Here is a 24,212-nt window from a genome sequence, read left to right as displayed (position 1 = left end):
GCGAAATAACGTTATGAGTGAATCTGGTAGTTGTTTTGATAAATATGTATTCTACGGATTCGAACATAACATTACATTTCCGTAATTAGCCTCGCTTGGCGTGTGAGTGCCGTCAAAAAGAAAATGCGCATGCGCGCGTTACCGGCATAGGGGGAAAACGAGCGTAGAGGGCTGGCCGATCGCTGGCCAATCAGAGCAATGCGGAAGGACATGTTGGTTGCCGAAAGTATTCACGCGCCCAGGACATTTATTTTCTGTTTACTGCAGAGCGAAGGGACTGATGTTACTGACCAGATACTCAGTGATGGCTGTCAGAATGTAGAGCTATTTAACACTTATTTTAACAAAAGATATCTTTAAAAGCTCAGAAAAAGAGGCAGGCATTCACCACATATCGGTAACCTGCATTTATAACTTGTAGCTACTGTATGTAACACATATTTTAACAAAAAAACACTACTTACAGCATCTTAGTGTGAATAAGTATTCATTAGGGATGCTCGATATTGGCTTTTTTACCGATACCGATATACCGATATTGTCCAACTCCGATATCAACCGATATCACATTTTAATGCCGATATCGGCCGATAATATCGGTAGGCCGATCATATCGGACATCATTTCTATAGAAATGTAAAAAAAAATTATATTTTTTGAAAACCGATACCGATATTTTCCGATATCACATTTTAATGCCGATATCGGCCGATAATATCGGTAGGCCGATAATATCGGACATCCCTAGTATTCATTTTCATTCTAATGCACTTGAATTAACTTTAAAGGTAGAATCTGTAACACTGTCAAACCAGCGACCTCTAGGCAATGTCGCTGTTTGACGTGTTCTGTGCCACAGAGCTTTCCTACCTATAACCGTGCGGAACCTCTCCGCGTTCTGTTTCTGCTATAGTCATGCATTTTGTCCCCATGACCTCATGCACAACGGACAGATCCGGAGTGCGGAGCTAAGTCGCTAACGGGCTGCCAGGTTCCCATGTCTCCGTATCTGGAGTCTGTTGTACGTCTGGTTTTCATCATAGACAGGTGTTTGTTTTCAAGAACAACATGCAGGCTACTTCACTGTTGCTGGGCAGGAAATGTGGATCGGTGGGATTTCTCACATTGGAAATCCAGACGGAGTTCTTGTTTGTCGGATGAGGGTTTTGAGATGGGAACGCTAAATCAATGCAATGTTTATTACATAGGCCTAGTTTTGTGTCACCTGTGTCATCATTTCTATATTGTGTGTATGTGCTGTAACAGACCTACATGTAAGTTTTCATTGTCATCTATTGTTTTTTTTATTATGTGTTATTATTTTATTACTTCTTGATAAAATGTACAGCTGTCCACATGTTACAGGTAGGCTAGCATTCATGCTAACAGGTACTAGCTACTAGCTTTTTACAGCCCTCCACATGTTTCAGTATATCGTTTATGCTAGCAGGTACTAGCTACGGGATCATCCCTATGTTCCCCGGGTCCTATGTCCCCCGGGTTCTATGTTCCCCGCTTTGATTGATTAATAGATTGAACATTTTATACATTTTTATTATTTTATTAATTATTAATGTCCGCCTTGTTTCGAACTGCAAAGGTTAGAGTTTGGAATCAGGGCTGGTGGTCTAAAATTTTCAATCTATCAATCAATCAAAGCGGGGAACATAGAACCCGGGGAACATAGGACCCGGGGAACATAGACATGCTCCCCTAGCTACTAGCTTTTTACAGCCCTCCACATGTTTCAGATACTGTTCATGCTAGCAGGTACTAGGTACTAGCTTTTTACAGCCCTCCACATGTTTCAGATACTGTTCATGCTAGCAGGTACTAGCTACTGGCTTTTTACAGCCCTCCACATGTTTCAGATACCGTTCATGCTAACAGGTACTAGCTACTAGCTTTTTACAGCCCTCCACATGTTTCAGATACTGTTCATGCTAGCAGGTACTAGCTACTAGCTTTTTACAGCCCTCCACATGTTTCAGATACTGTTCATGCTAACAGGTACTAGCTACTAGCTTTTTACAGCCCTCCACATGTTTCAGATACCGTTCATGCTAGCAGGTACTAGCTACTAGCTTTTTTACAGCCCTCCAGATGTTTCAGGAATCAGGATACCGTTCATGCTAGCAGGTACTAGCTACTAGCTTTTTACAGCCCTCCACATGTTTCAGATACCGTTCATGCTAGCAGGTACTAGCTACTAGCTTTTTTACAGCCCTCCACATGTTTCAGATATCGTTCACGTTACCGTTAGCTTCCTCTTGGGGTGTGTCTCTTTACACTCTTAAACCCTGAAAGTCCTTTCTGCAATGTTATGGAGCAATGGAAGACTGAGATAGCTACTGACACGGACACACACTGATGTAGTTAAAAAAGAAAATCTCTGTCTCTGTCTACAAGTAACTTGGCTTCATTTGAAGAAAGGAAAAAGTTGTATGTGCGCATTACGCATTGCAATATGGGTGGCATGCCTGCATACATTAAAAGAGCAGTGTTTTCAATAGAGAGATGAGATAACCTGGGTTTTCCCCCTGTGTTTCAGCCCACCTACAGTAGTACACCGGTCTGGGAGGATGGCTCCAAGCGCCAAAACAATGATCTCATCTCCAAATAATTGCTCCTCTGTTTGCCGTTCAACTTCCTCTCCGCTCTTTCCAGCGCTAGCCGGCATCGTGGGTAAACGGCCACAGATTGGTGTAGCCGACATCAAAAGGCCTGTTATAAATCTTTCTGACGAGAGCTGGTCACACCGCTGTGAGGCGGCTGTGAGTCGGGGTTGTCAGTAGTAGGCCTAAATGCACGTGGTCGTGGCGTATGAGAGGGGGACTGTTGGAGTGGGTGGTGGTGGTGGTGGGTCCGTCGGGGTTGTCAGTAGTAGGCCTAAATGCACGTGGTCGTAGCGTATGAGAGGGGGACTGTTGGAGTGGGTGGTGGTGGGTCCGTTGGGGTTGTCAGTAGTAAATGCACGTGGCGTGTGAGAGGGGGACTGTTGGAGTAGATCACATTTATCAATAAAAGTGCTATTTCTTTTTTTGTGATCAAATGTGATGTCTGTACAAAAAAGAATCTGTTATAATCAATCAATCAATTCAAGACATGAATGGAATAAATCGTGTTTATCTTGAAAAATATAAATGAAACAAGATGGAGGCAGAGAGTGAAGGAACACAGTGAACCTTTTTGTTTAATTCTTACCATATTTACTTGTTTTCACCTACAATTTACACACTTTCTGCTCCAGTGGACCAGAACACCACACATGTAATATAAATGTGTAGGGGGGGGGGGGGGGTTGCACAGTGTGCACTCAATGAAAATGTGTTCTTTTATATGTTCTTCACATAAAATGAGCCAAGGCCAATGACTCTCAGGTTAAAGAAAATAACACACTGCATCATTTCTCTTTCGGTAAACACTGAAACGAGATCCAGCGGGCCCTTAACGCGACACACGAGTGAAGGTGTTAAACAAGTGAAGGTGTTAAACGAGTGAAAGTGTTAAACAAGTGAAAGTGTTAAACGAGTGAAGGTGTTAAACGAGTGAAGGTGTTAAACGAGTGAAGGTGTTAAACGAGTGAAAGTGTTAAATGGGTGAAAGTGTTAAACGAGTGAAAGTGTTAAACGAGTGAAAGTGTTAAATGAGTGAAAGTGTTAAACGAGTGAAAGTGTTAAATGAGTGAAAGTGTTAAACAAGTGAAAGTGTTAAATGAGTGAAAGTTAAACAAGTGAAAGTGTTAAACGAGTGAAAGTGTTAAACAAGTGAAAGTGTTAAACGAGTGAAAGTGTTAAACAAGTGAAAGTGTTAAACGAGTGAAAGTGTTAAACAAGTGAAAGTGTTAAACGAGTGAAAGTTAAACAACTGAAAGTGTTAAACAAGTGAAAGTGTTAAACGAGTAAAAGTGTTAAACGAGTGAAAGTGTTAAACAAGTGAAAGTGTTAAACGAGGGAAAGTGTTAAACGAGGGAAAGTGTTAAACAAGTGAAAGTTAAACAAGTGAAAGTGTTAAACGAGTGAAAGTGTTAAACAAGTGAAAGTGTTAAACGAGTGAAAGTGTTAAATGAGTGAAAGTTAAACAAGTGAAAGTGTTAAACGAGTGAAAGTGTTAAACAAGTGAAAGTGTTAAACGAGTGAAAGTGTTAAACAAGTGAAAGTGTTAAACGAGTGAAAGTGTTAAACAAGTGAAAGTGTTAAACGAGTGAAAGTTAAACAACTGAAAGTGTTAAACAAGTGAAAGTGTTAAACGAGTAAAAGTGTTAAACGAGTGAAAGTGTTAAACAAGTGAAAGTGTTAAACGAGGGAAAGTGTTAAACGAGGGAAAGTGTTAAACAAGTGAAAGTTAAACAAGTGAAAGTGTTAAACGAGTGAAAGTGTTAAACAAGTGAACGTGTTAAACGAGTGAAAGTGTTAAACAAGTGAAAGTGTTAAACGAGTGAAAGTGTTAAACTAGTGAACGTGTTAAACAAGTGAAAGTGTTAAACAAGTGAACGTGTTAAACGAGTGAAAGTTAAACAAGTGAAAGTGTTAAATGACTGAAAGTGTTAAACAAGTGAAAGTGTTAAACGAGTGAAAGTGTTAAACTAGTGAAAGTGTTAAACGAGTGAAAGTGTTAAAGAGTGAAAGTGTTAAACAAGTGAAAGTGTTAAACGAGTGAAAGTGTTAAATGAGTGAAAGTGTTAAATGAGTGAAAGTGTTAAACGAGTGAAAGTGTTAAACGAGTGAAAGTGTTAAACGAGTGAAAGTGTTAAACTAGTGAAAGTGTTAAATGACTGAAAGTGTTAAATTAGTGAAAGTGTTAAACAAGTGAAAGTGTTAACGAGTGAAAGTGTTAAACAAGTGAAAGTGTTAAACGAGTGAAAGTGTTAAACGAGTGAACGTGTTAAACAAGTGAACGTGTTAACGAGTGAAAGTGTTAAACAAGTGAAAGTGTTAAACTAGTGAAAGTGTTAAATGACTGAAAGTGTTAAATTAGTGAAAGTGTTAAACAAGTGAAAGTGTTAAACGAGTGAACGTGTTAAACAAGTGAATGTGTTAACGAGTGAAAGTGTTAAACAACTGAAAGTGTTAAATTAGTGAAAGTGTTAAACAAGTGAAAGTGTTAAACGAGGGAAAGTGTGAAATGACTGAAAGTGTTAAACAAGTGAAAGTGTTAACGAGTGAAAGTGTTAAATGACTGAAAGTGTTAAACGAGTGAAAGTGTTAAACAAGTGAAAGTGTTAAATGACTGAAAGTGTTAAACGAGTGAAAGTGTTAAACAAGTGAAAGTGTTAAATGACTGAAAGTGTTAAACGAGTGAAAGTGTTAAACGAGTGAAAGTTAAACGAGTGAAAGTGTTAAACAAGTGAAAGTGTTAAACAAGTGAAAGTGTTAAACGAGTGAAGATGTTAAACGAGTGAAAGTGTTAAACGAGTGAAAGTGTTAAACGCGTGAAAGTGTTAAACAAGTGAAAGTGTTAAACGAGTGAAAGTGTTAAACAAGTGAAAGTGTTAAACGAGTGAAAGTTCAACAACTGAAAGTATTAAACAAGTGAAAGTGTTAAACGAGTAAAAGTGTTAAACGAGTGAAAGTGTTAAACGAGTGAAAGTGTTAAACGCGTGAAAGTGTTAAACGAGTGAAAGTGTTAAACGAGTGAAAGTGTTAAACAAGTGAAAGTGTTAAACGAGTGAAGGTGTTAAACGAGTGAAAGTGTTAAACAAGTGAAAGTGTTAAACAAGTGAAAGTGTTAAACAAGTGAAAGCTCAAAGCGCTTTTTTAAAGAGATTCTTAGAATGTTTCCGTCTTCATCCCCTCGCAGCCAAGAAAGAACAGAAGTCGAGGGTCTTCTCCACAGTGACTCTGGCTATTTTCAACATCCACCCCCCTTCAATCGTGGAAGTGTTCTCCGTGGATAAGAGCAGATTGTGTGAGAACGGGGCCTGACTTAATGAAAGCCTGTGGATGATGATGATGTCATGGCTGGAGCCTGCAGCGCGTCAGGCTGGGCTGGGGCGCCCCGGGACAAGGCGCTGGCACGGCTTGCTGGTTGCAGCAGCAGCAGCAGCAGTAGTGTGATTGATTGATTGATTGAAAAGTTTATTAACAGATTGCAGAATGGGTACAGTACAGTACATCTCAATACATACAATTGTTAAGGGGATGCAGACCAGAGAAAGACTTTCGTCTTGTTTCCACCAGGGTCCCCCATTTTCAATTCATCATAACATATATGACATACATGACATACAGATAGACAGTACTGCTACATCTATACATTTATGACATATCAGATTTGCAAATACAGTACTGTTTGTGATACAAAAGTGTCCAGAAAAGGAGTGTATATACATTTGGCGTAGAAACTGTACATTGGAGGAGGTTGGTGGGGTGGGGTTGGGTGAGGGCTGTACATTGGAGGTGGGGGGGGGGGGGGGGGGGGGGGGGGGTTGGGTAGGGGACACACACACATTTTACACTGTACATTGGAATGTTGACAAAGCCTTACTTGGTCATTTACTGTACAACTAGGTTAGGACATTTGTAGGGGCCAGTTTCGAATTGCAGTCTCACGTAGGTGTTTTTTGAGAGTGTTTTTGAAGGTGGGTAGTGATTCACATTCCTTTACAGCTTTAGGCAGGGCGTTCCACATTGATGTGGCATAATTGCGAAACGTGTTTAGTCCCTTGTTTGAGCCGAATCTGGGTTTTACATGATTTGTGGAGCTCCCTCTGGTGTTGTGATCGTGGTATTCACTGACCTTTGGGAAGTATTTTGACATGTACATGGGTACCTTGGTCGCGTAGTGTATCTTGTAGACCAGGCCCATTGCAAGTTGCTGTACTCTGTCGTCTACTCTAAGCCATCCTAGGTTGTCAAAGTGGGCAGGGGTGAGGTGGGTTCTAGGAGTCAGGTCAAGTAGTAGTCTGACTAGCTTGTTTTGAGATGTTTGTAATTTGTTTTTTAGTGCCTTTGAGGTGCTTTGGTACCATGAGGTGCAAGCATAGTCGTAGTACCCTTGAATGAGTGCTCCTGCTAGAGTCTTCAGGGTATTCTTGTTTACCAGAGAGGAGATCCGGTACAAGAATCGCGTTCGTTGGTTGACTTTTTTTATTACATTGGATGCCATTTTGTCACAGGAAAGATTAGCCTCTAGGATGGAACCCAGGTAGGTAATTTCATCTTTCCTTGTGACAATATTGTCACCCACTGTAACCGAGAAGTCGTCAGTCTTGCTGAGTTTGTTATTTGAACCGAAGAGAATGGACTCTGTTTTGCCCATGTGTAATGATAGTTTGTTGTCGGCGAGCCATATGCAGATTTTGCCTAGTTCCGAGCTGAGGGCTTTTTCAACCTGTAACTTGTTCTTGTCAGAGACCAGCAGGGCTGAGTCGTCCGCAAACAGGAACAAGTTGCAGTCACAAGCTGACGACATGTCATTTGCATAAATTAGGAATAGTAGCGGTCCTAGTATGCTTCCTTGTGGAACACCACAGCTCACTGTGAGGGGGGGGGATAGGGTACCGTTTACTTCCACCATCTGTTCCCTCCCCTCCAGGTAGGATTGTATCCAGCTCACTGATAAACTATCAAAACCAATTGCTTTTAGCTTGTCAATCAGAATGGTGTGATTGACAGTGTCGAAGGCCTTTTGTAGGTCCAGCATGACCATGCCGCAGTATTTGCCCGCGTCCACCTCTTGTTTGATGTGGTCGTTCAAGTAGAGAAGGCATGTGTCAGTGGAGTGGGATGTTCTGAAGCCAGATTGGAATTCGTAGATTAGATTTTTTTCCGCGAGGTATTTTTCGATCTGTTCGTATACTATTTTTTCCATGACTTTCGAGATGGATGTAAGGATAGAAACAGGGCGGTAGTTACCCGGGTCTAATTTGCTGCCCTTTTTGTGCAGGGGTGTTACTCTCGCAATTTTGAAGTCCTTGGGGACGTGTCCCTGTTTTATGGAGAGGTTTATTATGTGTGTGATGACTGGGGTGATGGCTGCTGCTGAGTCTCTGAGGAATTTGGAGGGGATGTTGTCATGGCCAGTGGCCTTGTTTGGTTGGAGGGCGCTCAGTTTTTTGAGTACCTCATCTGTAGTTACTATTTCCAGTTTGAAGTCGTCTTTGTGGACGCCTAGGTTCATGTAGTATGCTACTATGTGTTCTACCCCATACTGCCCTGAGTGGGAGGGTAGTTTGTTTACCAGTGTTGTGGCTATGTTTGTGAAGAAAGTGTTTAAGTAATTGGCTACATCCAGCTTGTCTGTGATGAGCGTGTTGTCCGTCTTTATGTTTATGTTTGAGAACCTGGTTTTGAGTTTTTTACTGCAGCCTAGTTGATTGTTGAGTAATTTCCAAAGTTCACGTGGTTTATTTTTGTTTTCCTCGGTTTTGTCATTGATGAAATTTTTTTTTGCAGTTTTGATCATGGAGTTTACGTCATTTCTTAGTCTGTTTCTTTCTAGTTTGAGTTCAGTCACGTGGTCTTGGAGTTCACTGCTCGTGCTTTTGTGGCGGCCGGAGTGGTGTTTATTTGGCTCAAAGAGCAGCTCTCCGCGCAGCGCAGTGGAAACTGCGAGGGGGGAGAGATTCTTAAAAAGTTATTACTTGAAAACGACCGCAAATCTCCAGTAATTGTGAGTTCGCGGAGGGGGAGGAGGGGGGGGGGGGGGCTTTGTGTAACGACCGCGTGGCGTATGTGTGGCGTTAAGGAGCTGTTTACTTATAGTATGCCAGTGTGAGTTTTATTGCCAGTGTATTGTACATTTTGGTCTTTTAATTATATTATTTTTGCACTTGATTTCCAATATCCTTAAGCAGTTTTCTTTCTATTTACTGTAAACCAGAACGGTATTTCCAACTGTGAAAATAACGAAATAAAAACTAAATCAAGTAATAGATCATTGAAACACCATGGAACAGGAGAACGTCTTGAATCTAGTGGCTGTAACAAAAAAGAAGGTGCTCTTTGGTAGAAGGCTGTGGATGTTTCTTGAAGGAACGAGGAATGTTCTTTCATCATTCCTTCGAGGAATAGACCATTTGTTTTTAATTTGTGCAACAAATTAAAAGCACTATTTCGATCTTGATTTTAGAACCAAGATAAACCAGGAAGAAAGAAAGAAAGTCAGGTTTTAAACTGTGTGAGTATCAAACGGGGAAGAATATTATTTTGTTCAATTGAATTGTCGTTTTTTTTGGTCTTATCAATCAATATTTGTATTGTAATTTTTGTCTGCATTACTTTGACCCTTTTTCTTATTCTCTCCATTGTTTTTATTCTGTCTATTTTATGCAAATTTTATTTTACTGCTGTGAAGCACTTTGGGCTGCAATTCTTGTATGAAAGGTCCTATACAAATAAGGTGTATTATTATTATTATTATTATTATTATTATTATTATTATTATTATTATTATTATTATTATTATTATTATTATTATTATTATTATTATTATTATTATTATTATTATTATTATTATTATTATTAATTATTATTATTATCATCATCATCATTATTATTATTATCATTATCATTATCATCATTGTAGTGTCTGGTTGACGACCACCCCGCCGTGAAAAATAAACCCCACAAAACACAGAAGAGGTGAGGAAGGACAAAGTCAAGATACCTTACTATATGAGCAGGACCTCTTCTCGGAGTCTTCCTCTCTCGTGGCCGACTGTGATGAAGGCTTGTGACCTTTGACCGACCCCCCGGCGTCACTGTGGCCGGCGGGAGACCCATCTGTGACAACGTCTGCACTCCTACAGATGGCTATCTTCCTGATGGACCTGGAGGACACCGTAGGGGAGGTGGAACTCCTGTCCTCCGCTTCTTCTCCATCATCATCATCCTCATCATCATCATCATCATCATCCTCAGACAGCCCCCGATGACCGAGCTGCTCGTCCATCGCGCCGGCGGCGGGGCCTCTCTGCTGGGGCCGCTCGGCGGAAAGAGCCCCCCCCCCGCCGCGCTCCCTCGGGTTGCCCCCTCCTCGTGGTTCGCCGTTACTCACAGTGGTGGTGGTGGACTTGGGTAAACAAGCGTCCGCAGCGGTGGTGTCGTGGTGCTTCTCCCCCCCAGCCGGGACGGAGAGCTTGGTGCCGATGGTGAATGGCTGGATCTTCCTCACGGCTCCTCCGGACATGATGGGGTTGGTTGGTTCTCCTCCTCCTCCTCCTCCTCGCTCGCGTCTTCGTCTTCAAGGAGACATCGCAAAGAGGCGAAGGAGGGTGTGTGTGTGTGTGTGTTAGGAGAAGGAAAAAACAAGACAAGTAGAACGCAAAAACAAGCGGCTGGATTGAAAACGTCCTCTGAGGAGAGGTCAGAGGGCGGTCAGCGGGGCGGACAGCGGGCGGTGAGCGGGCGCTCAGCGCGGGACCCATCAACACAACAACAAGTTCTCTCTCGCCTGCAAAGACAACATAATATGGGGACAGCTGCTATCAAATGTGCTCCTGCAGCACAGCAGCCTGGGTCTTGTCAAGCAGGAAGTGGTGTGAGAAGCTTGCTGCGGGGAGGAGGAGGAGGAAGAGGAGGAGGAGGAGGAGGAGGAGGAGGAGGAGGAGGTGGGGGAGGAGTGTCTCCTAGAGACGGCCCGCACAACCCATCAAAAAGAGGCTGTCGAGCGGGGATAGAGAGAACTGAGAGAGAGAGAGAGAGAGAGAGAGAGAGAGAGGGAGAGAGGAACTGAGAGAGAGAGAGAGAGAGAGAGGAGAGGGAGAGAGAGAGAACTGGGAGAGGGAGAGAGAGAGGAACTGAGAGAGAGAGAGAGAGGAGAGGGAGAGAGAGAGAACTGGGAGAGGGAGAGAGAGAGAGGAACTGAGAGAGAGAGAGAGAGGAGAGGGAGAGAGAGAGAACTGGGAGAGGGAGGAGAGAGAGAGGAACTGAGAGAGAGAGAGGAGAGGGAGAAAGAGAACTGGGAGAGGAGAGAGAGAGAGGAACTGAGAGAGAGAGAGGAGAGGGAGAGAGAGAACTGAGAGAGCGAGAGAGAGAGAGAACTGAGAGAGAGAGAGAGAGAGGAGAGGGAGAGAGAGAGAACTGGGAGAGGGAGAGAGAGAGGAACTGAGAGAGAGAGAACTGAGAGAGAGAGAGAGGGGAGCGAGAGCGAGAGATCTGAGAGAGAGCGAGAGAGAGAGAGAGAGAGAGAGAGAGAGAGGGAGAAACAGATTGGAGGGGAAAACGAAGGGGGAAGTTTCATTAAAGCGGGGTGAGGTCATCCCTCTCTGTCAGGGGCTGGCGGGCAGAGGAAGGCTGTAAATGTTCCCCTCAAAACAGTTACATATAGGAGTAAACTGATGTTACAGAAGATAGATCTCTCTCTCTCTCCCCCGCCTCTCTCTCTCTCTCTCCTCTCCTCTCCTCTCTCTCTCTCTCTCTCTCTCTCTCTCTCTCTCTCTCTCTCTCTCTGTCTGTCTCTCTCCCTCACTCTCACTCTCTCGCCCCCCCCCCCCCCCCCCCCCCCTCCCTCTCTCTGCCCTCACCTAACACCACACATTCCCGGGCGGTGAGGTAATCCCAATGCTTTTGACAAGAACAACAAACGTTATCACTATACACCTCCCGTCTTCACCCGCTCTCTTCCTTCCTTCCTCCCTCCCTCCCTCCCTCCCTATCTCTCTCTCTCTCTCTCTCTCTCTCTCTCTCTCTCTCTCTCTCTCTCTCTCTCTCTCTCTCTCTCTCTCTCTCTCTCTCTCTCTCTCTCTCTCTCTCTGATGTCACACCGTCACTGTCCAGACACTTACAGAGTAGCCTGTGTAACACATTGTGCTTACTAAGGCTTTGCCTGCTTGATTTGAAACAGGTGTCTGTGATCTAGGAGCTATGGGGCTACGTCACCGGCTGCGTCCCGCTCACATGGCTGGTCTGGTCACCATGGCTACAAGAGCGATAGGTGTATTTCAGCCGTGACCTATAGCAACCTGTCTCTGCAAAAGTGCCCTTGAGCAAGGCACTGGACCCCCGAACCGCTCCAGGCGTGCTGTGCTGCACAGGTATAGGGATCAAGATCCAAGATTCAAGAGTTTTATTTGTCACGTATACACATACCAGGGCATACAGTGAAATGCGGGTGGCCATGCCCGCTTCGATTGTGCAATAATACAATAATAAAATAGACGTAAAAAAATAAAAATAAACAGGTAATAAAATATACATAAAAAGGGCATGATAAAATAGACATGCTAAATTCCTGAGATTGTTACTGTAGCTACGGGTTTAAGGCACTGGGTCCTATGTACACTACTATACAATATACAGTTTTAACTCTATATCCCTATGCTATACTTGCTATATCTAGGGTGACCAGATGCAAAAAGTCCAAAAGCAGGACAACAGTAAGATTTTGGTGGGACAAAGTGGGACAGATAGATAATGTACATTTTTTTATTAGAATAACATGGTCTTCACCGAGACCAATGTTTTTTTTTTGCTTCAAAAAGAGGGACATCCTCTCAATATGTGGGACGTTCGGTCAAATGGTGGGACAGTACAACCAAAAGGGGGACACCTGGTCATGTGTGGAGAGATCAGGGGACTATGTATGAGGGAGGGATATGCAGAAAGACTCCTTCTAACTGCCTTGTATGAACTGACTTCTATGGCTGCTATGTCTGAGGTGAGGAGTGTTGGAACTGGTTTGTCGAACAAGACTGAAGACATTGACCAGGCCCTATCCTGACCCCAAGATACCAGGCCCTATCCTGACCCCAAGATACCAGGCCCTATCCTGACCCCAAGACATCAGGCCCTATATACTGACCCCAAGACATCAGATCAATATGTTAAATTGTCCCCACAAATCAATTAGACAATATTCTTGATTTGATATTTTTGTATCTATTATGGTATTATGGTTATTATTACAGAATGGGCATGATTTCATTAAAGCTGATTATTCACATGCGCTGTGGCCTCGTCAGGCCAGGCATAGAGGAAGACTAAGAGAGACGTTAGTGTGGGTTCACATCGTCATCTCTGTATTAAAATACCCCCCATTCAATAAACAGTATCCATGTTCTCCTGTCAACATAACACACTGCAACAGCTGATCATGTTGTGTTGGCACTCTCTCTACTTATCCATTAGAGGTTTTGTGTTGGAGAGAGAGAGAGGGGGGGGGGGGGGGGAGAGAGAGAGGGAAAGGGAGAGAAAGGGAGAGAGAGGGGGAAGAGAGAGAGACACACAGAGAGAGTGAGAGAGATAGAGAGGGGGGATAGATACATAGGGAGAGGGAGATATATATATATATATAGAGAGAGAGAAAGAGAGAGGGAGAGAGGGGCAGAGAGAGGGGGGCAGAGAGAGATGGGGGGCAGAGAGAGATGGGGGGCAGAGATAGAGAGGGAGAGAGAGAGAGAGGCAGAGAGAGAGAGAGAGAGAGAGAGAGAGAGAGAGAGAGAGAGAGAGGAGAGAGAGAGAGAGAGAGAGAGAGAGAGAGAGAGAGAGAGATTCCATGACAATAGCCATACCATACTAATTATTTGCTTTGTGTCTGGTTTGAAAAGAGTCTGATAGCAGCTTTTAAGGTGCATTACTGCCACCATCTGGCCAATACATAACTGCAGAGATCTGGGGAAACTATTTAATAATCATAAAACAAAAGAGAGAAAAAGCAAATGGCACTCATTAAAGAGCCAGGATAACTTGATTTTTTTTAATACTTTGATTTATTTTAGGCACATCCATTTAAACAAAGCACATTTCATCAGAGTGAAATACTAATGTGGAAGCAAAGTGTGACACCAGGTGCTTGTGATGTCATCAGTGACAATTATCCTTCAACAGGTAGTCTTGAGTGTGGAATGAGGCGTGGGGGATAGTCAGGACAACAAAATCACAGGTCATAGTCTGAAAAGAAAGAAGAGACATCAGATATACTGTATGTAGATTATACACGATCAGAAGAGACGTCAGATATACTGTATGTAGATTATACACGATCAGAAGCATTACTATCACGCTGCATGTCTCTAATATAAATATAAAAATTGTGTGATTGAGGATATGTAAATTAATCAATCAATAAATCAATCAATAAATCAATCAATAAATCAATCAATCAATCAATGAATGAAGCTTTATTTATATAGCACATTTCATGTTGAGTTGCAATACAATGTGTTTAACAAACATCAAAAGAAGGTATCTAAAAGAAGTTACAAGGTCAGATAATAAAAATTAAATATACAAGTCAAATGCTTCTTACTTCTTACTTTTTAATGTATAAAGTTATACATGCAGGTTACAGGTATGTGGTGAATGCCTACCTCTTCTTCTGGGCATTTAAAGATATTTTTTAAATATCTCTACATTCCGACAGCCATCACTGATATATAGTGTTTGGTCAGTAACATGGGTCTCCCAGTCCCTCCACTCTGCACTGCAGTAAACACAAAATACATTTCCCGGTATCCCGTTCTCACTTCATCCAATCAGGAGAGAGAACCCTAGATAGTTTTACTTATTTCAAGAAACCCTGCCAAGGCAAATTCGCTGGCAGATTATTTGACTTGTTTCAAGCACATATTTGTTTTTATTTCTTATTTTTGCCATTTATGTTATGTAGGTGTTCTCTCTCCTGATTGGATTAAGTGAGAACGGGATACCAGAAGATGTATTTTGTGTTTACTGCAGAGTGGAGGGACTGGGAGACCCATGTTACTGACCAAACACTACACAGTATACCAGTGGTGGCTGTAGTAATGTTTAACATGTAGACCACTTATTTTAACAAAGAAAGCACCTCTTATAGCACTTTTAAATGATACTCTCCTATCAGCTTGAATATCAAACTGAAATATGTAGGCGGGTCCCTGTAACCTACATGTGCTCATAGCACCCTGCTGTACTGTGGCTTAGAACCACTAATTACATGCTGCCCAGTGAGAGAGCTATACTCTGATGTTTAAAATAGTAAGATGTAGTTTGATGTTGTGGTCAATGTAAGGGGTTTAACTAAATGATAAGGTATGCATTGCAAATGATAGCAATTCAGCAGCACTAATTAAAGCACTTTCTTACAAAAGAGAAAGTATGTCTCTCATTGGTATTCAAAGTAAAGTTCACAACTTGTACCGCTTACCTTGGGCTGTGACGTCTGGAGGGCACATGACTCCAGGTTCAGGTGGGGCTCATTCTTACAGGCCGTCAGTCCCACTTTAACTGTCATGGTGTACTTGACCCGAGCTGGAGGCACCATCTACACGACAGAAACCAAAGCGCTGTTAGGTCACGTTCCTTTCTCATCATATATACTGCGTGTGTACAATTTATAAACCCTTCTGTATCGATACGTTCATTGTGTTACACAGATAGCGGATGAACAACGACTCAATGGAGACGCCAGGTACAATAGAAGAAGAAGAAGAAGAAGAAGAAGAAGAAGAAGAAGAAGAAGAAGAAGAAGAAGAAGAAGAAGAAGAAGAAGAAGAAGAAGAAGAAGGAGGAGAAGGAGATATACAACATTTAAATCTTTGCTGCTCAGCCATGAATGAAATAACTCAAATAACTAGGAAAATAGACAAATATATTTAAAGTAACAGCTGAGTGACAGTCCCAGGACATACTGGACTTTTAGCTGTTGCTTTGGAGAGCATTTCACTACAAACCTGGTCAGAATTGGACACGATGCTGACGACTTTATAAGCATAGGCACTCTTGCTCTGGAGGTTGTGGAATTCAACGGCAAAGTTGGCTGCAGATACTTCATCTGAGCGCCATGAATGGACCCCCAACACACAGCTGACCACCACTAGTGCAAGAACTGCCCAGCGAGCTGCCATCTCTGTCGGATTCAAAAAAATACATTTAGGTCTTCATCAGAAATCTGCTGGTGTGTAAAGAATAATAACCACAGTAATATGAATTCAAGAAAACACTAAATTAGGATTAAAAGTCATACTGAATGAGAGGGTGATGGTCCTTGATTCATCATATCATATACATCACATCAAAAGAACCCAGTTAGATCACGATAATAAACTACTGTAAATTTATGCATGTTCTTGTTCAGATTAACATGTATAAAACGTTACTTACTAGTATCAGACACAGTAGCTCTTGGTGTGGATAACTCTGTTCTTTCTATGTGTGGGGAAGAAACCGCCTGGCTGTTTTGTAACCTGACAAGGGGCCTTCAGATTAAACAAGCCAATCACAAGTATTACCCTTTGTGATGTCATACCAAGGACACAAACAATCCCAATCTCCTGCAGATTACAGATGCCGTGCTTTATCGACTGTTGGCACATGTGCTGCCTCACAGAACCTGTGCCGTCGTTTTAACTTGGCAGTGAATGTAACAGCAGTCAATAAGAGACGTGCTTGGCGTCAAGTAAAAAGCTAATGGTCAGCAGTTCTCTGTGTTCCCTGCCAGAAGAAATTATATGAGGACAATTATACCTTTAGCACACATTTCTACCAGTGTAATGTCTTCTGCTATAGCACCCACCCCTAAGATTGGGTGTTGGGTTAGGGCATTTACAGGGGCCAGTTTCGAATTGCAGTCTCCCGTAGGTGTTCTTTGAGAGTGTTTTTGAAAGTGGGTAGTGATTCACATTCCTTTACAGCTTTGGGTAGGGCATTCCACATTGATGTGGCATAATTGCGAAACGTGTTTAGTCCCTTGTTTGAGCCGAATCTGGGTTTAACATGATTTGTGGAGCTCCCTCTGGTGTTGTGATCGTGGTATTCACTGACCTTTGGGAAGTATTTTGACATGTACATGGGTACCTTGGTCGTGTAGTGTATCTTGTAGACCAGGCCCATTGCAAGTTGCTGTACTCTGTCTGTCGTCTACTCTAAGCCATCCTAGTATGCTTCCTTGTGGAACACCACAGTTCACTGTGGGGGGGGGGGGGATAGGGTACCGTTTACCTCCACCATCTGTTCTCTCCCCTCCAGGTAGGATTGCATCCAGCTCACTGATAGACTATCAAAACCAATTGCTTTTAGCTTGTCAAACAGAATGGTGTGATTGACAGTGTCGAAGGCCTTTTGTAGGTCCAGCATGACCATGCCGCAGTATTTGCCCGCGTCCACCTCTTGTTTGATGTGGGCGTTTAAATAGAGAAGGCATGTGTCAGTGGAGTGGGATGTTCTGAAGCCAGATTGGAATTCGTAGATTAGATATTTTTTCGCGAGGTACTTTTCGACCTGTTCGTATACAATTTTTTCCATGACTTTCAAGATGGAGGTAAGGATAGAAACAGGGCGGTAGTTGCCTGGGTCTAATTTACTGCCCTTTTTGTGCAGGGGTGTTAATCTCGCAATTTTGAAGTCCTTGGGGACGTGTCCCTGTTTTATGGAGAGGTTTATTATGTGTGTGATGACTGGGGTGATGGCGGCTGCTGAGTCTCTGAGGAATTTGGAGGGGATGTTGTCATGGCCAGTGGCCTTGTTCGGTTGGAGGGCGCTCAGTTTATTGAGTACCTCATCTGTTGTTACCATTTCCAGTTTGAAGTCATCTTTGTGGACCCCTAGGTTCTTGTAGTATGCTACTATGTGTTCTACCCCATAATGCCCTGAGTGGGAGGGTAGTTTGTTTACCAGTGTTGTGGCTATGTTTGTGAAGAAAATGTTTAAGTAATTGGCTACATCCAGCTTGTCTGTGATGAGCGTGTTGTCCGTCTTTATGTTTATGTTTGAGAATCTGGTTTTAAGTTTTTTACTGCAGCCTAGTTGATTATTGAGTAATTTCCAAAGTTCACATGCTTTGTTTTTGTTTTCCTCAGTTTTGTCATTGATGACATTTTTTTTTGCAGTTTTGATCATGGAGTTTACGTCATTTCTTAGTCTGTTTCTTTCCAGTTTGAATTCAGTCACGTGGGCTTGGAGTTCACTGCTCTTGCTTTTGGTAAGCTTTGACTGACTTTTACAAAACTCAGAGCATTTTTTGTCTCTGGTTTCCATAGCGGTCAGTATTTCAGTGTGCATCCACGGCTCAGCGCGATTTTTTACCCTGGTGGTTCTTAGGGGGGCCATGTTGTTTAGTATTGTTGAAAATTTGGTTTTGAAACCAAGCCATGTTTCTTCAACCAGTGTACCATTGAGTTCATCTGACCAGTCCAGGCTCTCCAGTTCAAGGTTAAAGGCCTCTCTAGAATAGGTTTTGAGGTCTCTAGATGTGACTGTTTTGTGACAGCCAGCCTTTTGTTTCAGCTTTTTGCGGGTACAGAATATCATATAATGATCACTTAACCCGCATGCTATAACCCCTTTATAGGAGATCTTGGACTTGTCCGAGGTCAGGATGAGGTCAATGGTAGTCTGAGTTGACTCACATACACGTGTGGGTTGGGTGATTAGCTGGCTGAGGCCGTGCAGATCACAAAACCTATTTGAAGACGGTGCATCTTTTTGTTGCATATCCGTGTTCCAATCCCCAATAAGAATCTTTTCTGCATCCTCAGCTCCAGCTAAGCACACATCCAACACATCATAAAAGCCATTTTGGTCTGGCGGTCTGTAAATTGTGCCGACTAGAACAGATTTAGCCCTTTCAAATAGAATTTCTACAAAAACAGTTTCAATAGCCTCATGATCTAGGTCCGTACGGTTAATGAATTTGGTGTCTTTATGAATGTACATACAGACACCACCTCCATGCCTATTCCTGTCATTACGGACTATTGAATAGTCCTCCAATTCTATTTCCGGGTCTGTTATTGATGAATCCAGTTTAGTTTCAGATACTGAGGTGTTTGTCCATCTCTAGTAAATTAACAGTTACTGAGTTCTTTGTCCATCTAGTAAATTAACAGTTACTGAGTTCTTTGTCTATCTAGTAAATTAACAGTTACTGAGTTGTTTGTCCATCTCTAGTAAATGAACAGTGTTACTCAGTTGTTTGTTCATCTCCAGGACATTAAGTTGGTATGAAATACTTGCAACTGTAGTGTAGCAGGGCCCCATGGTCAGAGTTCTGGCCTGGTTCTGAGTGAAGACAAACAGGGTCACAAGACAAAAAAAAGGGTTAATCAGTGGAGTGGATCTTCAGGGACCAACAACAGCCTCTGTGCCAACAGACAGGCTACTGAAAATGAATGTTCAATAGATTTTGATAGCAGTCATTTCAGTGGTTTCTCATCTGTGCCGTTAGAAGTATGCAAGTTTATGATTTTCTTCTTCTTGTGAACATTGTATTTTATAATTTTTGCCATTATAGCTGTATTAACATGCACATAAAATGAATAGAATTAATTAGAATAGAATTTTACATTTAAAGCAAGTGAGAAAACCTGGGGATGTGACGAGACGGTTTCATTTCTCTGGAGTATCTGCTCAAAACCAGCAGTTAATGGTGAAACAGACGGATGTTCCCGCGGATGTTTCAAAATGTTGACATTTCATGTTATTGCTACAAAACTGTGTGAATCCATTTGGTTCAGGAGTTACTGAGTTGGAACGTGTGAACCCAGGAATTATTCAATACAGCGCAGTGACACGACATAATTGACTCAGGGGTTCTCAAACTACGCGTCGCGACTCAAATTGGGGTCACGGGTAGGTGACAGGCGCATTGGAAAGTAAAATAAAATAATAATAGTTTTAATAATAATAATGTTCTGGCAACATATTCTGGCTAAATATGCCTTGTTTTATAAATGTGTATTGATAACAGTGCTGTAATAAAATATTCTAATAAATATGCATGATCAAGTTCAACAACGTGTGCTTTTATTTTGATATTCCTTAATTCCACATTGAAATTATGCGATACATTAAATCTGTCTTTGTTTCAACACTTACTGGTGGTTTCATCCACACATGTAGTATTCTGGTTTATCTGTTTTTATGTTCCGTTGTGATGTCACAGTATGATGTCATAATAGAACATTCTAGAACATTTGTGATGTCACAGTATGATGTCATAATCAAACATTCCTAGAACATTTGTGTATCTATTCAACAATTCTCTCCGAAAATCTCAATGTGCACCTTGAAACAGGACTGATCAGATAGACTAAACAACATAGATTGAAGCCTGCATTTCTCAACCAAGGTGCCTGCCTACCGTTTTGCTGTGGAAAGGTGAGTGTCCACAACGGCTAGCTAGCTGTTCTACTTGAATACTGAATGTTGCTAATAATAATAATAATAAACTTTATTTGTATAGCACCTTTCATACAGAGCCTGCAGCTCAAAATGCTTCACAACAGAAAAAAGACAGGCATAAAATGAACACATAAAGTGCAATCACAGTTTTTCACATTAGGATCTAACATCCCAACAGGCCACCTAGTTTATGGTTTGATTCAGTTTTAAATAGACAATAATAAAAGGAGCAAGATAAAATAGACAAAAATAGTGCAATAGTACAGTACAATAAAATTGTAGAATAGAATAGATTAAAAAATATATATATTTTACAGTGCAATAAAATAGTTCTGGATTACCGTTCAACAGTTCAAAGTCGTACAATGGTAAAACTGTTCTGAATTACTGTTTCAACAGTTCAAAGCCATCCCAAACCTTTGTTCGGTATCCATAGTTCAAAACATGACAGTCTTCTCTTCTGCCCGACACCACAATGCACATTTTAAGGCAAGCCATATCAGACAGTATTAAAGCTGACAGTCTCCCCTGTTAAACAGTATAGGCTTAAAGAAACAGAGAAAAGGTAGTGAGCAGCGGGCAAAACCTCACACCTAATGTCCATAGGTAGTGTGTTCCATAACTTTGGTGCATAGTTTGCAAAGGCTGCATCCCCGATTTTCCTTAGACTGTGGCTTGGAACCTTCAATAGACCAGTAGTAGATGATCGCAATGTTCTAGGAGGCACATAGTTGACTAGAGAATTTGCAATGTACTGTAGCTTGGTCCTGTTCCATTTAGTGCTTTGTATATAAGGAGGAGGACCTTGAAATCAATTCTAAATGTTACCGGAAGCCAGTGTAGGTGTTATGGTTTGTAAACGACCCCAATCGCACAACACAAGACAGGTATGAGAGTAAGCCAAAACAGGGCAAATATTTATTATAGTGTACACAGATACAGATACAGAACGACCCGACAAGGACTGAAGGGGAGCCTGCAACCTAAGTACTCTGCCGAGCAGATTGCAAACTCCCAACAGGTGCGTGAAGGTAGAGGAACAGAATGTCCAAGGGTGGGGGCTGGTGAACAGAGTAGGACACAGGGAAAAGTTCTCGCAAGGGTGGGGGCTGGTGAAGTGAGGAGACAGGGAAAAAGGTCCAGGGAACAGGCGATTCCTTACAGTACCTCCCCCTCCACGGGAGCCACCGGGCGACCAAAAAAATCAGACAGCGGGGCAGGGGACAAGACAAGGCAACAAACAAAAAAAATGGGCCATGCTAGCAGGGGAAGCTACACCTAAAGTGGGGCTAGCAGAGGGACAGGGTAGCTGCCAGAGCATTGCTAGCTACAGGGCCTATGCTAGCTGTACTGCTACATTAGCATAGAGGCTGCGCTAGCTGCCGGAGCTAGGCTAGCAGACAGGGCTGGACTAGCAAAGGAGAACAAGCTAGCTGGAAGGACAGTTCTAGCTGTGGGGAACAGGGTAGCTAACAGGGGAGCTAACGAGGCTAACAGGGGAGCTAACAGGGGAACTAACAGGGGAACTAGAGGGAGCTAGAGTGGGTTAGAGGGAACTAGAGGGAACTAACAGGGGCTAACTCACATACACTGTCTGTGCTGGCTGGGGTCGTCGACTGTTCGGGTCGTACTGTTATGGTTTGTAACCGACCCCAATCGCACAACACAAGACAGGTATGAGAGTAAGCCAAAACAGGGCAAATATTTATTATAGAACAAAAAGCGGCACAGTCCCTTTAAGGGAAAACACAAAAACACTAGAGTCAAGGAATTATGGAAAATGCGGCACTGTGCCTTTAAGAGGCGAACAGGCTAAGGGACTAAGGCTAAGGGCCAGGGCTAAGGACCAGGGCTAAGTGTCAGGGCCAGGACCAGGGGCACTGGAGAGGGGGACAGGGACAGTGGCCCGGAGAGGCGGGCTGGAGACAGGGACAGAGAACAGGGTTAAGGCCTTGGACAGGGCGAGGGCCAGAGCTGCTTACAGGGATGAGGACAGGGTTCCGACGGCGGAGGCCTGGCACGGGAACAGGGGCCCGACGGCGGAGGCCTGGCACGGGGACAGGGGCCCGACGGCGGAGGCCTGGCACGGGGACAGGGGCCCGACGGCGGGGGCCTGGCACGGGGACAGGGGCCCGACAGCGGGGGCCTGGCACGGGGACAGGGGCCCGACGGCGGAGGCCTGGGCACGGAGATCCTCCTCGGATGCTGCAGACGGGCAGCGCAGAACAAAGAGGTCCCAGGGGACCGGGGCGAAGAGACGCCATCCTCCCGTGGAAATAGGGAGCGATGCGCGCCGTCTTGACGTCTGGAGTGGGAACACCACTCCAGGCTTGGCACGGAGATCCTCCTCGGATGCTGCAGACGGGCAGCGCAGAACACAGGGGTCCCAGGGGACCGGGGCGAAGAGACGCCATCCTCCCGTGGAAAATAGGGAGCGATGACGCGCCGGCTTGACGTCTGGATTGGGAACAATGGAAAACCTCCCGTAGAGAATTAGAGAGCGAAGACGGTGTCCCACTCCAGGCAAACAGCGACAGGTGGTGATGGCTGGCACGTCGTCTCACGCCGGAGACGCGGCCAGTGATGGTAATGTACAGGATGGTAACGTACAGAACTCCATGAACACAGAGTGAACACAGATACAGATACAGAATGACCCGACAAGGACTGGAGGGGAGCCTGCAACCTAAGTACTCTGCCGAGCAGATTGCAAACTCCCAACAGGTGCGTGAAGGTAGAGGAACAGAATGTCCAAGGGTGGGGGCTGGTGAAGAGAGTAGGACACAGGGAAAAGTTCTCGCAAGGGTGGGGGCTGGTGAAGTGAGGAGACAGGGAAAAAGGTCCAGGGAACAGTAGGTTAGCTAATACAGGACTGATGTGAATCAGACAATATTGAATACTGAATGTTAATTCAGGTTGACAGTTGACATCATTTGACAGTTGACAGGGGGCTGGAAAGTTTATTTAATAAAAGAAAAAAAGACTAATTTAATCAGATTAATCACTTTATTCAAATTGAGGATTTAGTTTGAGGATATAAAAAAAGAGATTAATAAATAAAATTTATTTTACATTTTAATATTTTATTTTATTTACATTTTTTAATTAAAAACGAAGGTTCGAATGTTCGTTCGAAAAACCCTGACGAAGTTTGAATCACTTTATTCAAATTAAGGATTTAGTTTGAGGATAAAAAAAAATAGATTTTCTTTTAATAAAAAATATTATATAAATTATGTCATAATAGAACATTCTAGAACATTTGTGATGTCACAGTATGATGTCATAATCAAACATTCTAGAACATTTGTGATGTCACGTAATTTAATTTTATACTGGCACATGGGTCTAATACAGCAATGGATTATGGGTAAATGCACCCATAAAGCAGTGTCAATGTAAGACTGACTTTACATTAAACGAATGACAATAATAGTATAAAGTAGGGTATTATTTGGACTAAAGAATGGTGTTGTCTCACCCTACTCGCATGTTGAGGGAGAGCACCATACATTATACACTGAGAAACCACGGCCGAGAGTCATCTCGCCGGGAACAACCCCATGCACATTGCCGGTTTTTTGTAGGTAGGTAGTTGTCGAATGTAATACATTGTGTGCTAAACCACTCCTTTATCCGGTCGCTGTTCTTCTTCTTCTTCGGGTCGCAACCGTCTTCCGGTCTGACTTCAAATCAAGTCAAATCAAATCAAATTTATTTGTAAGGCCCGACGACACACGTTAATGTCCCCATGGGCCGGACACGTCTTCTTTAAACAAGTCAAGAAGAAACATAACAATAAGTCAAGAACAAAACAAGAACACCATAAGGTCCAACAAATTTAAAATAAATGCAAATAAATGAATGAATGCAAGCACTCCCAGACATACCCCACGCGAAGGTAAGGAAAAACTCAGTAAAACCTAACAATAGGGGAAAAATGCTCCACAGGCAGTGTGGAGGAGAGAAACCTTAGAAGGGCCATTCAAGGGGGGATCTCCCTTTAGATGTCGGTGATAGTAGTGTTGCAGACGGACAGTTGGTAAGCATGCACTCATGTGTGTAGTGAAACACAGATGAGTGCATGCAATAGCAACTGCACATTTTGAAAAATGTAAGATAGAGCTGATAGCGATAGCAACTGAACATTTTGAAAGATTAAAGATAGAGCTG

At 42.9% G+C, this 24,212-nt stretch overlaps 1 protein-coding gene across 1 annotated transcript in view; it reads right to left on the bottom strand.

Moving 5' to 3' along the window:
* LOC311232636 (uncharacterized protein) overlaps positions 1–10,131 on the bottom strand; it is a gene marked incomplete at both ends in the record, with an annotated part of 55,175 nt that extends 45,044 nt beyond the window's left edge. The window contains one exon of the mRNA XM_084319495.1: positions 9,610–10,131. Coding sequence (XP_084175621.1) covers positions 9,610–10,131 — 522 coding nt within the window. The remainder of the gene's footprint in view (positions 1–9,609) is intronic.
* Positions 10,132–24,212: the final 14,081 nt, after the last annotated feature.

Source organism: Notolepis coatsorum (genome assembly GCF_963971535.1).
Source record: "Notolepis coatsorum genome assembly, chromosome: 7".
Lineage (NCBI taxonomy): Eukaryota > Metazoa > Chordata > Actinopteri > Aulopiformes > Paralepididae > Notolepis > Notolepis coatsorum.
The sequence above is the reverse complement of the archived record's forward strand: the minus strand, read 5'-3'. Positions and strand labels throughout refer to the sequence as shown.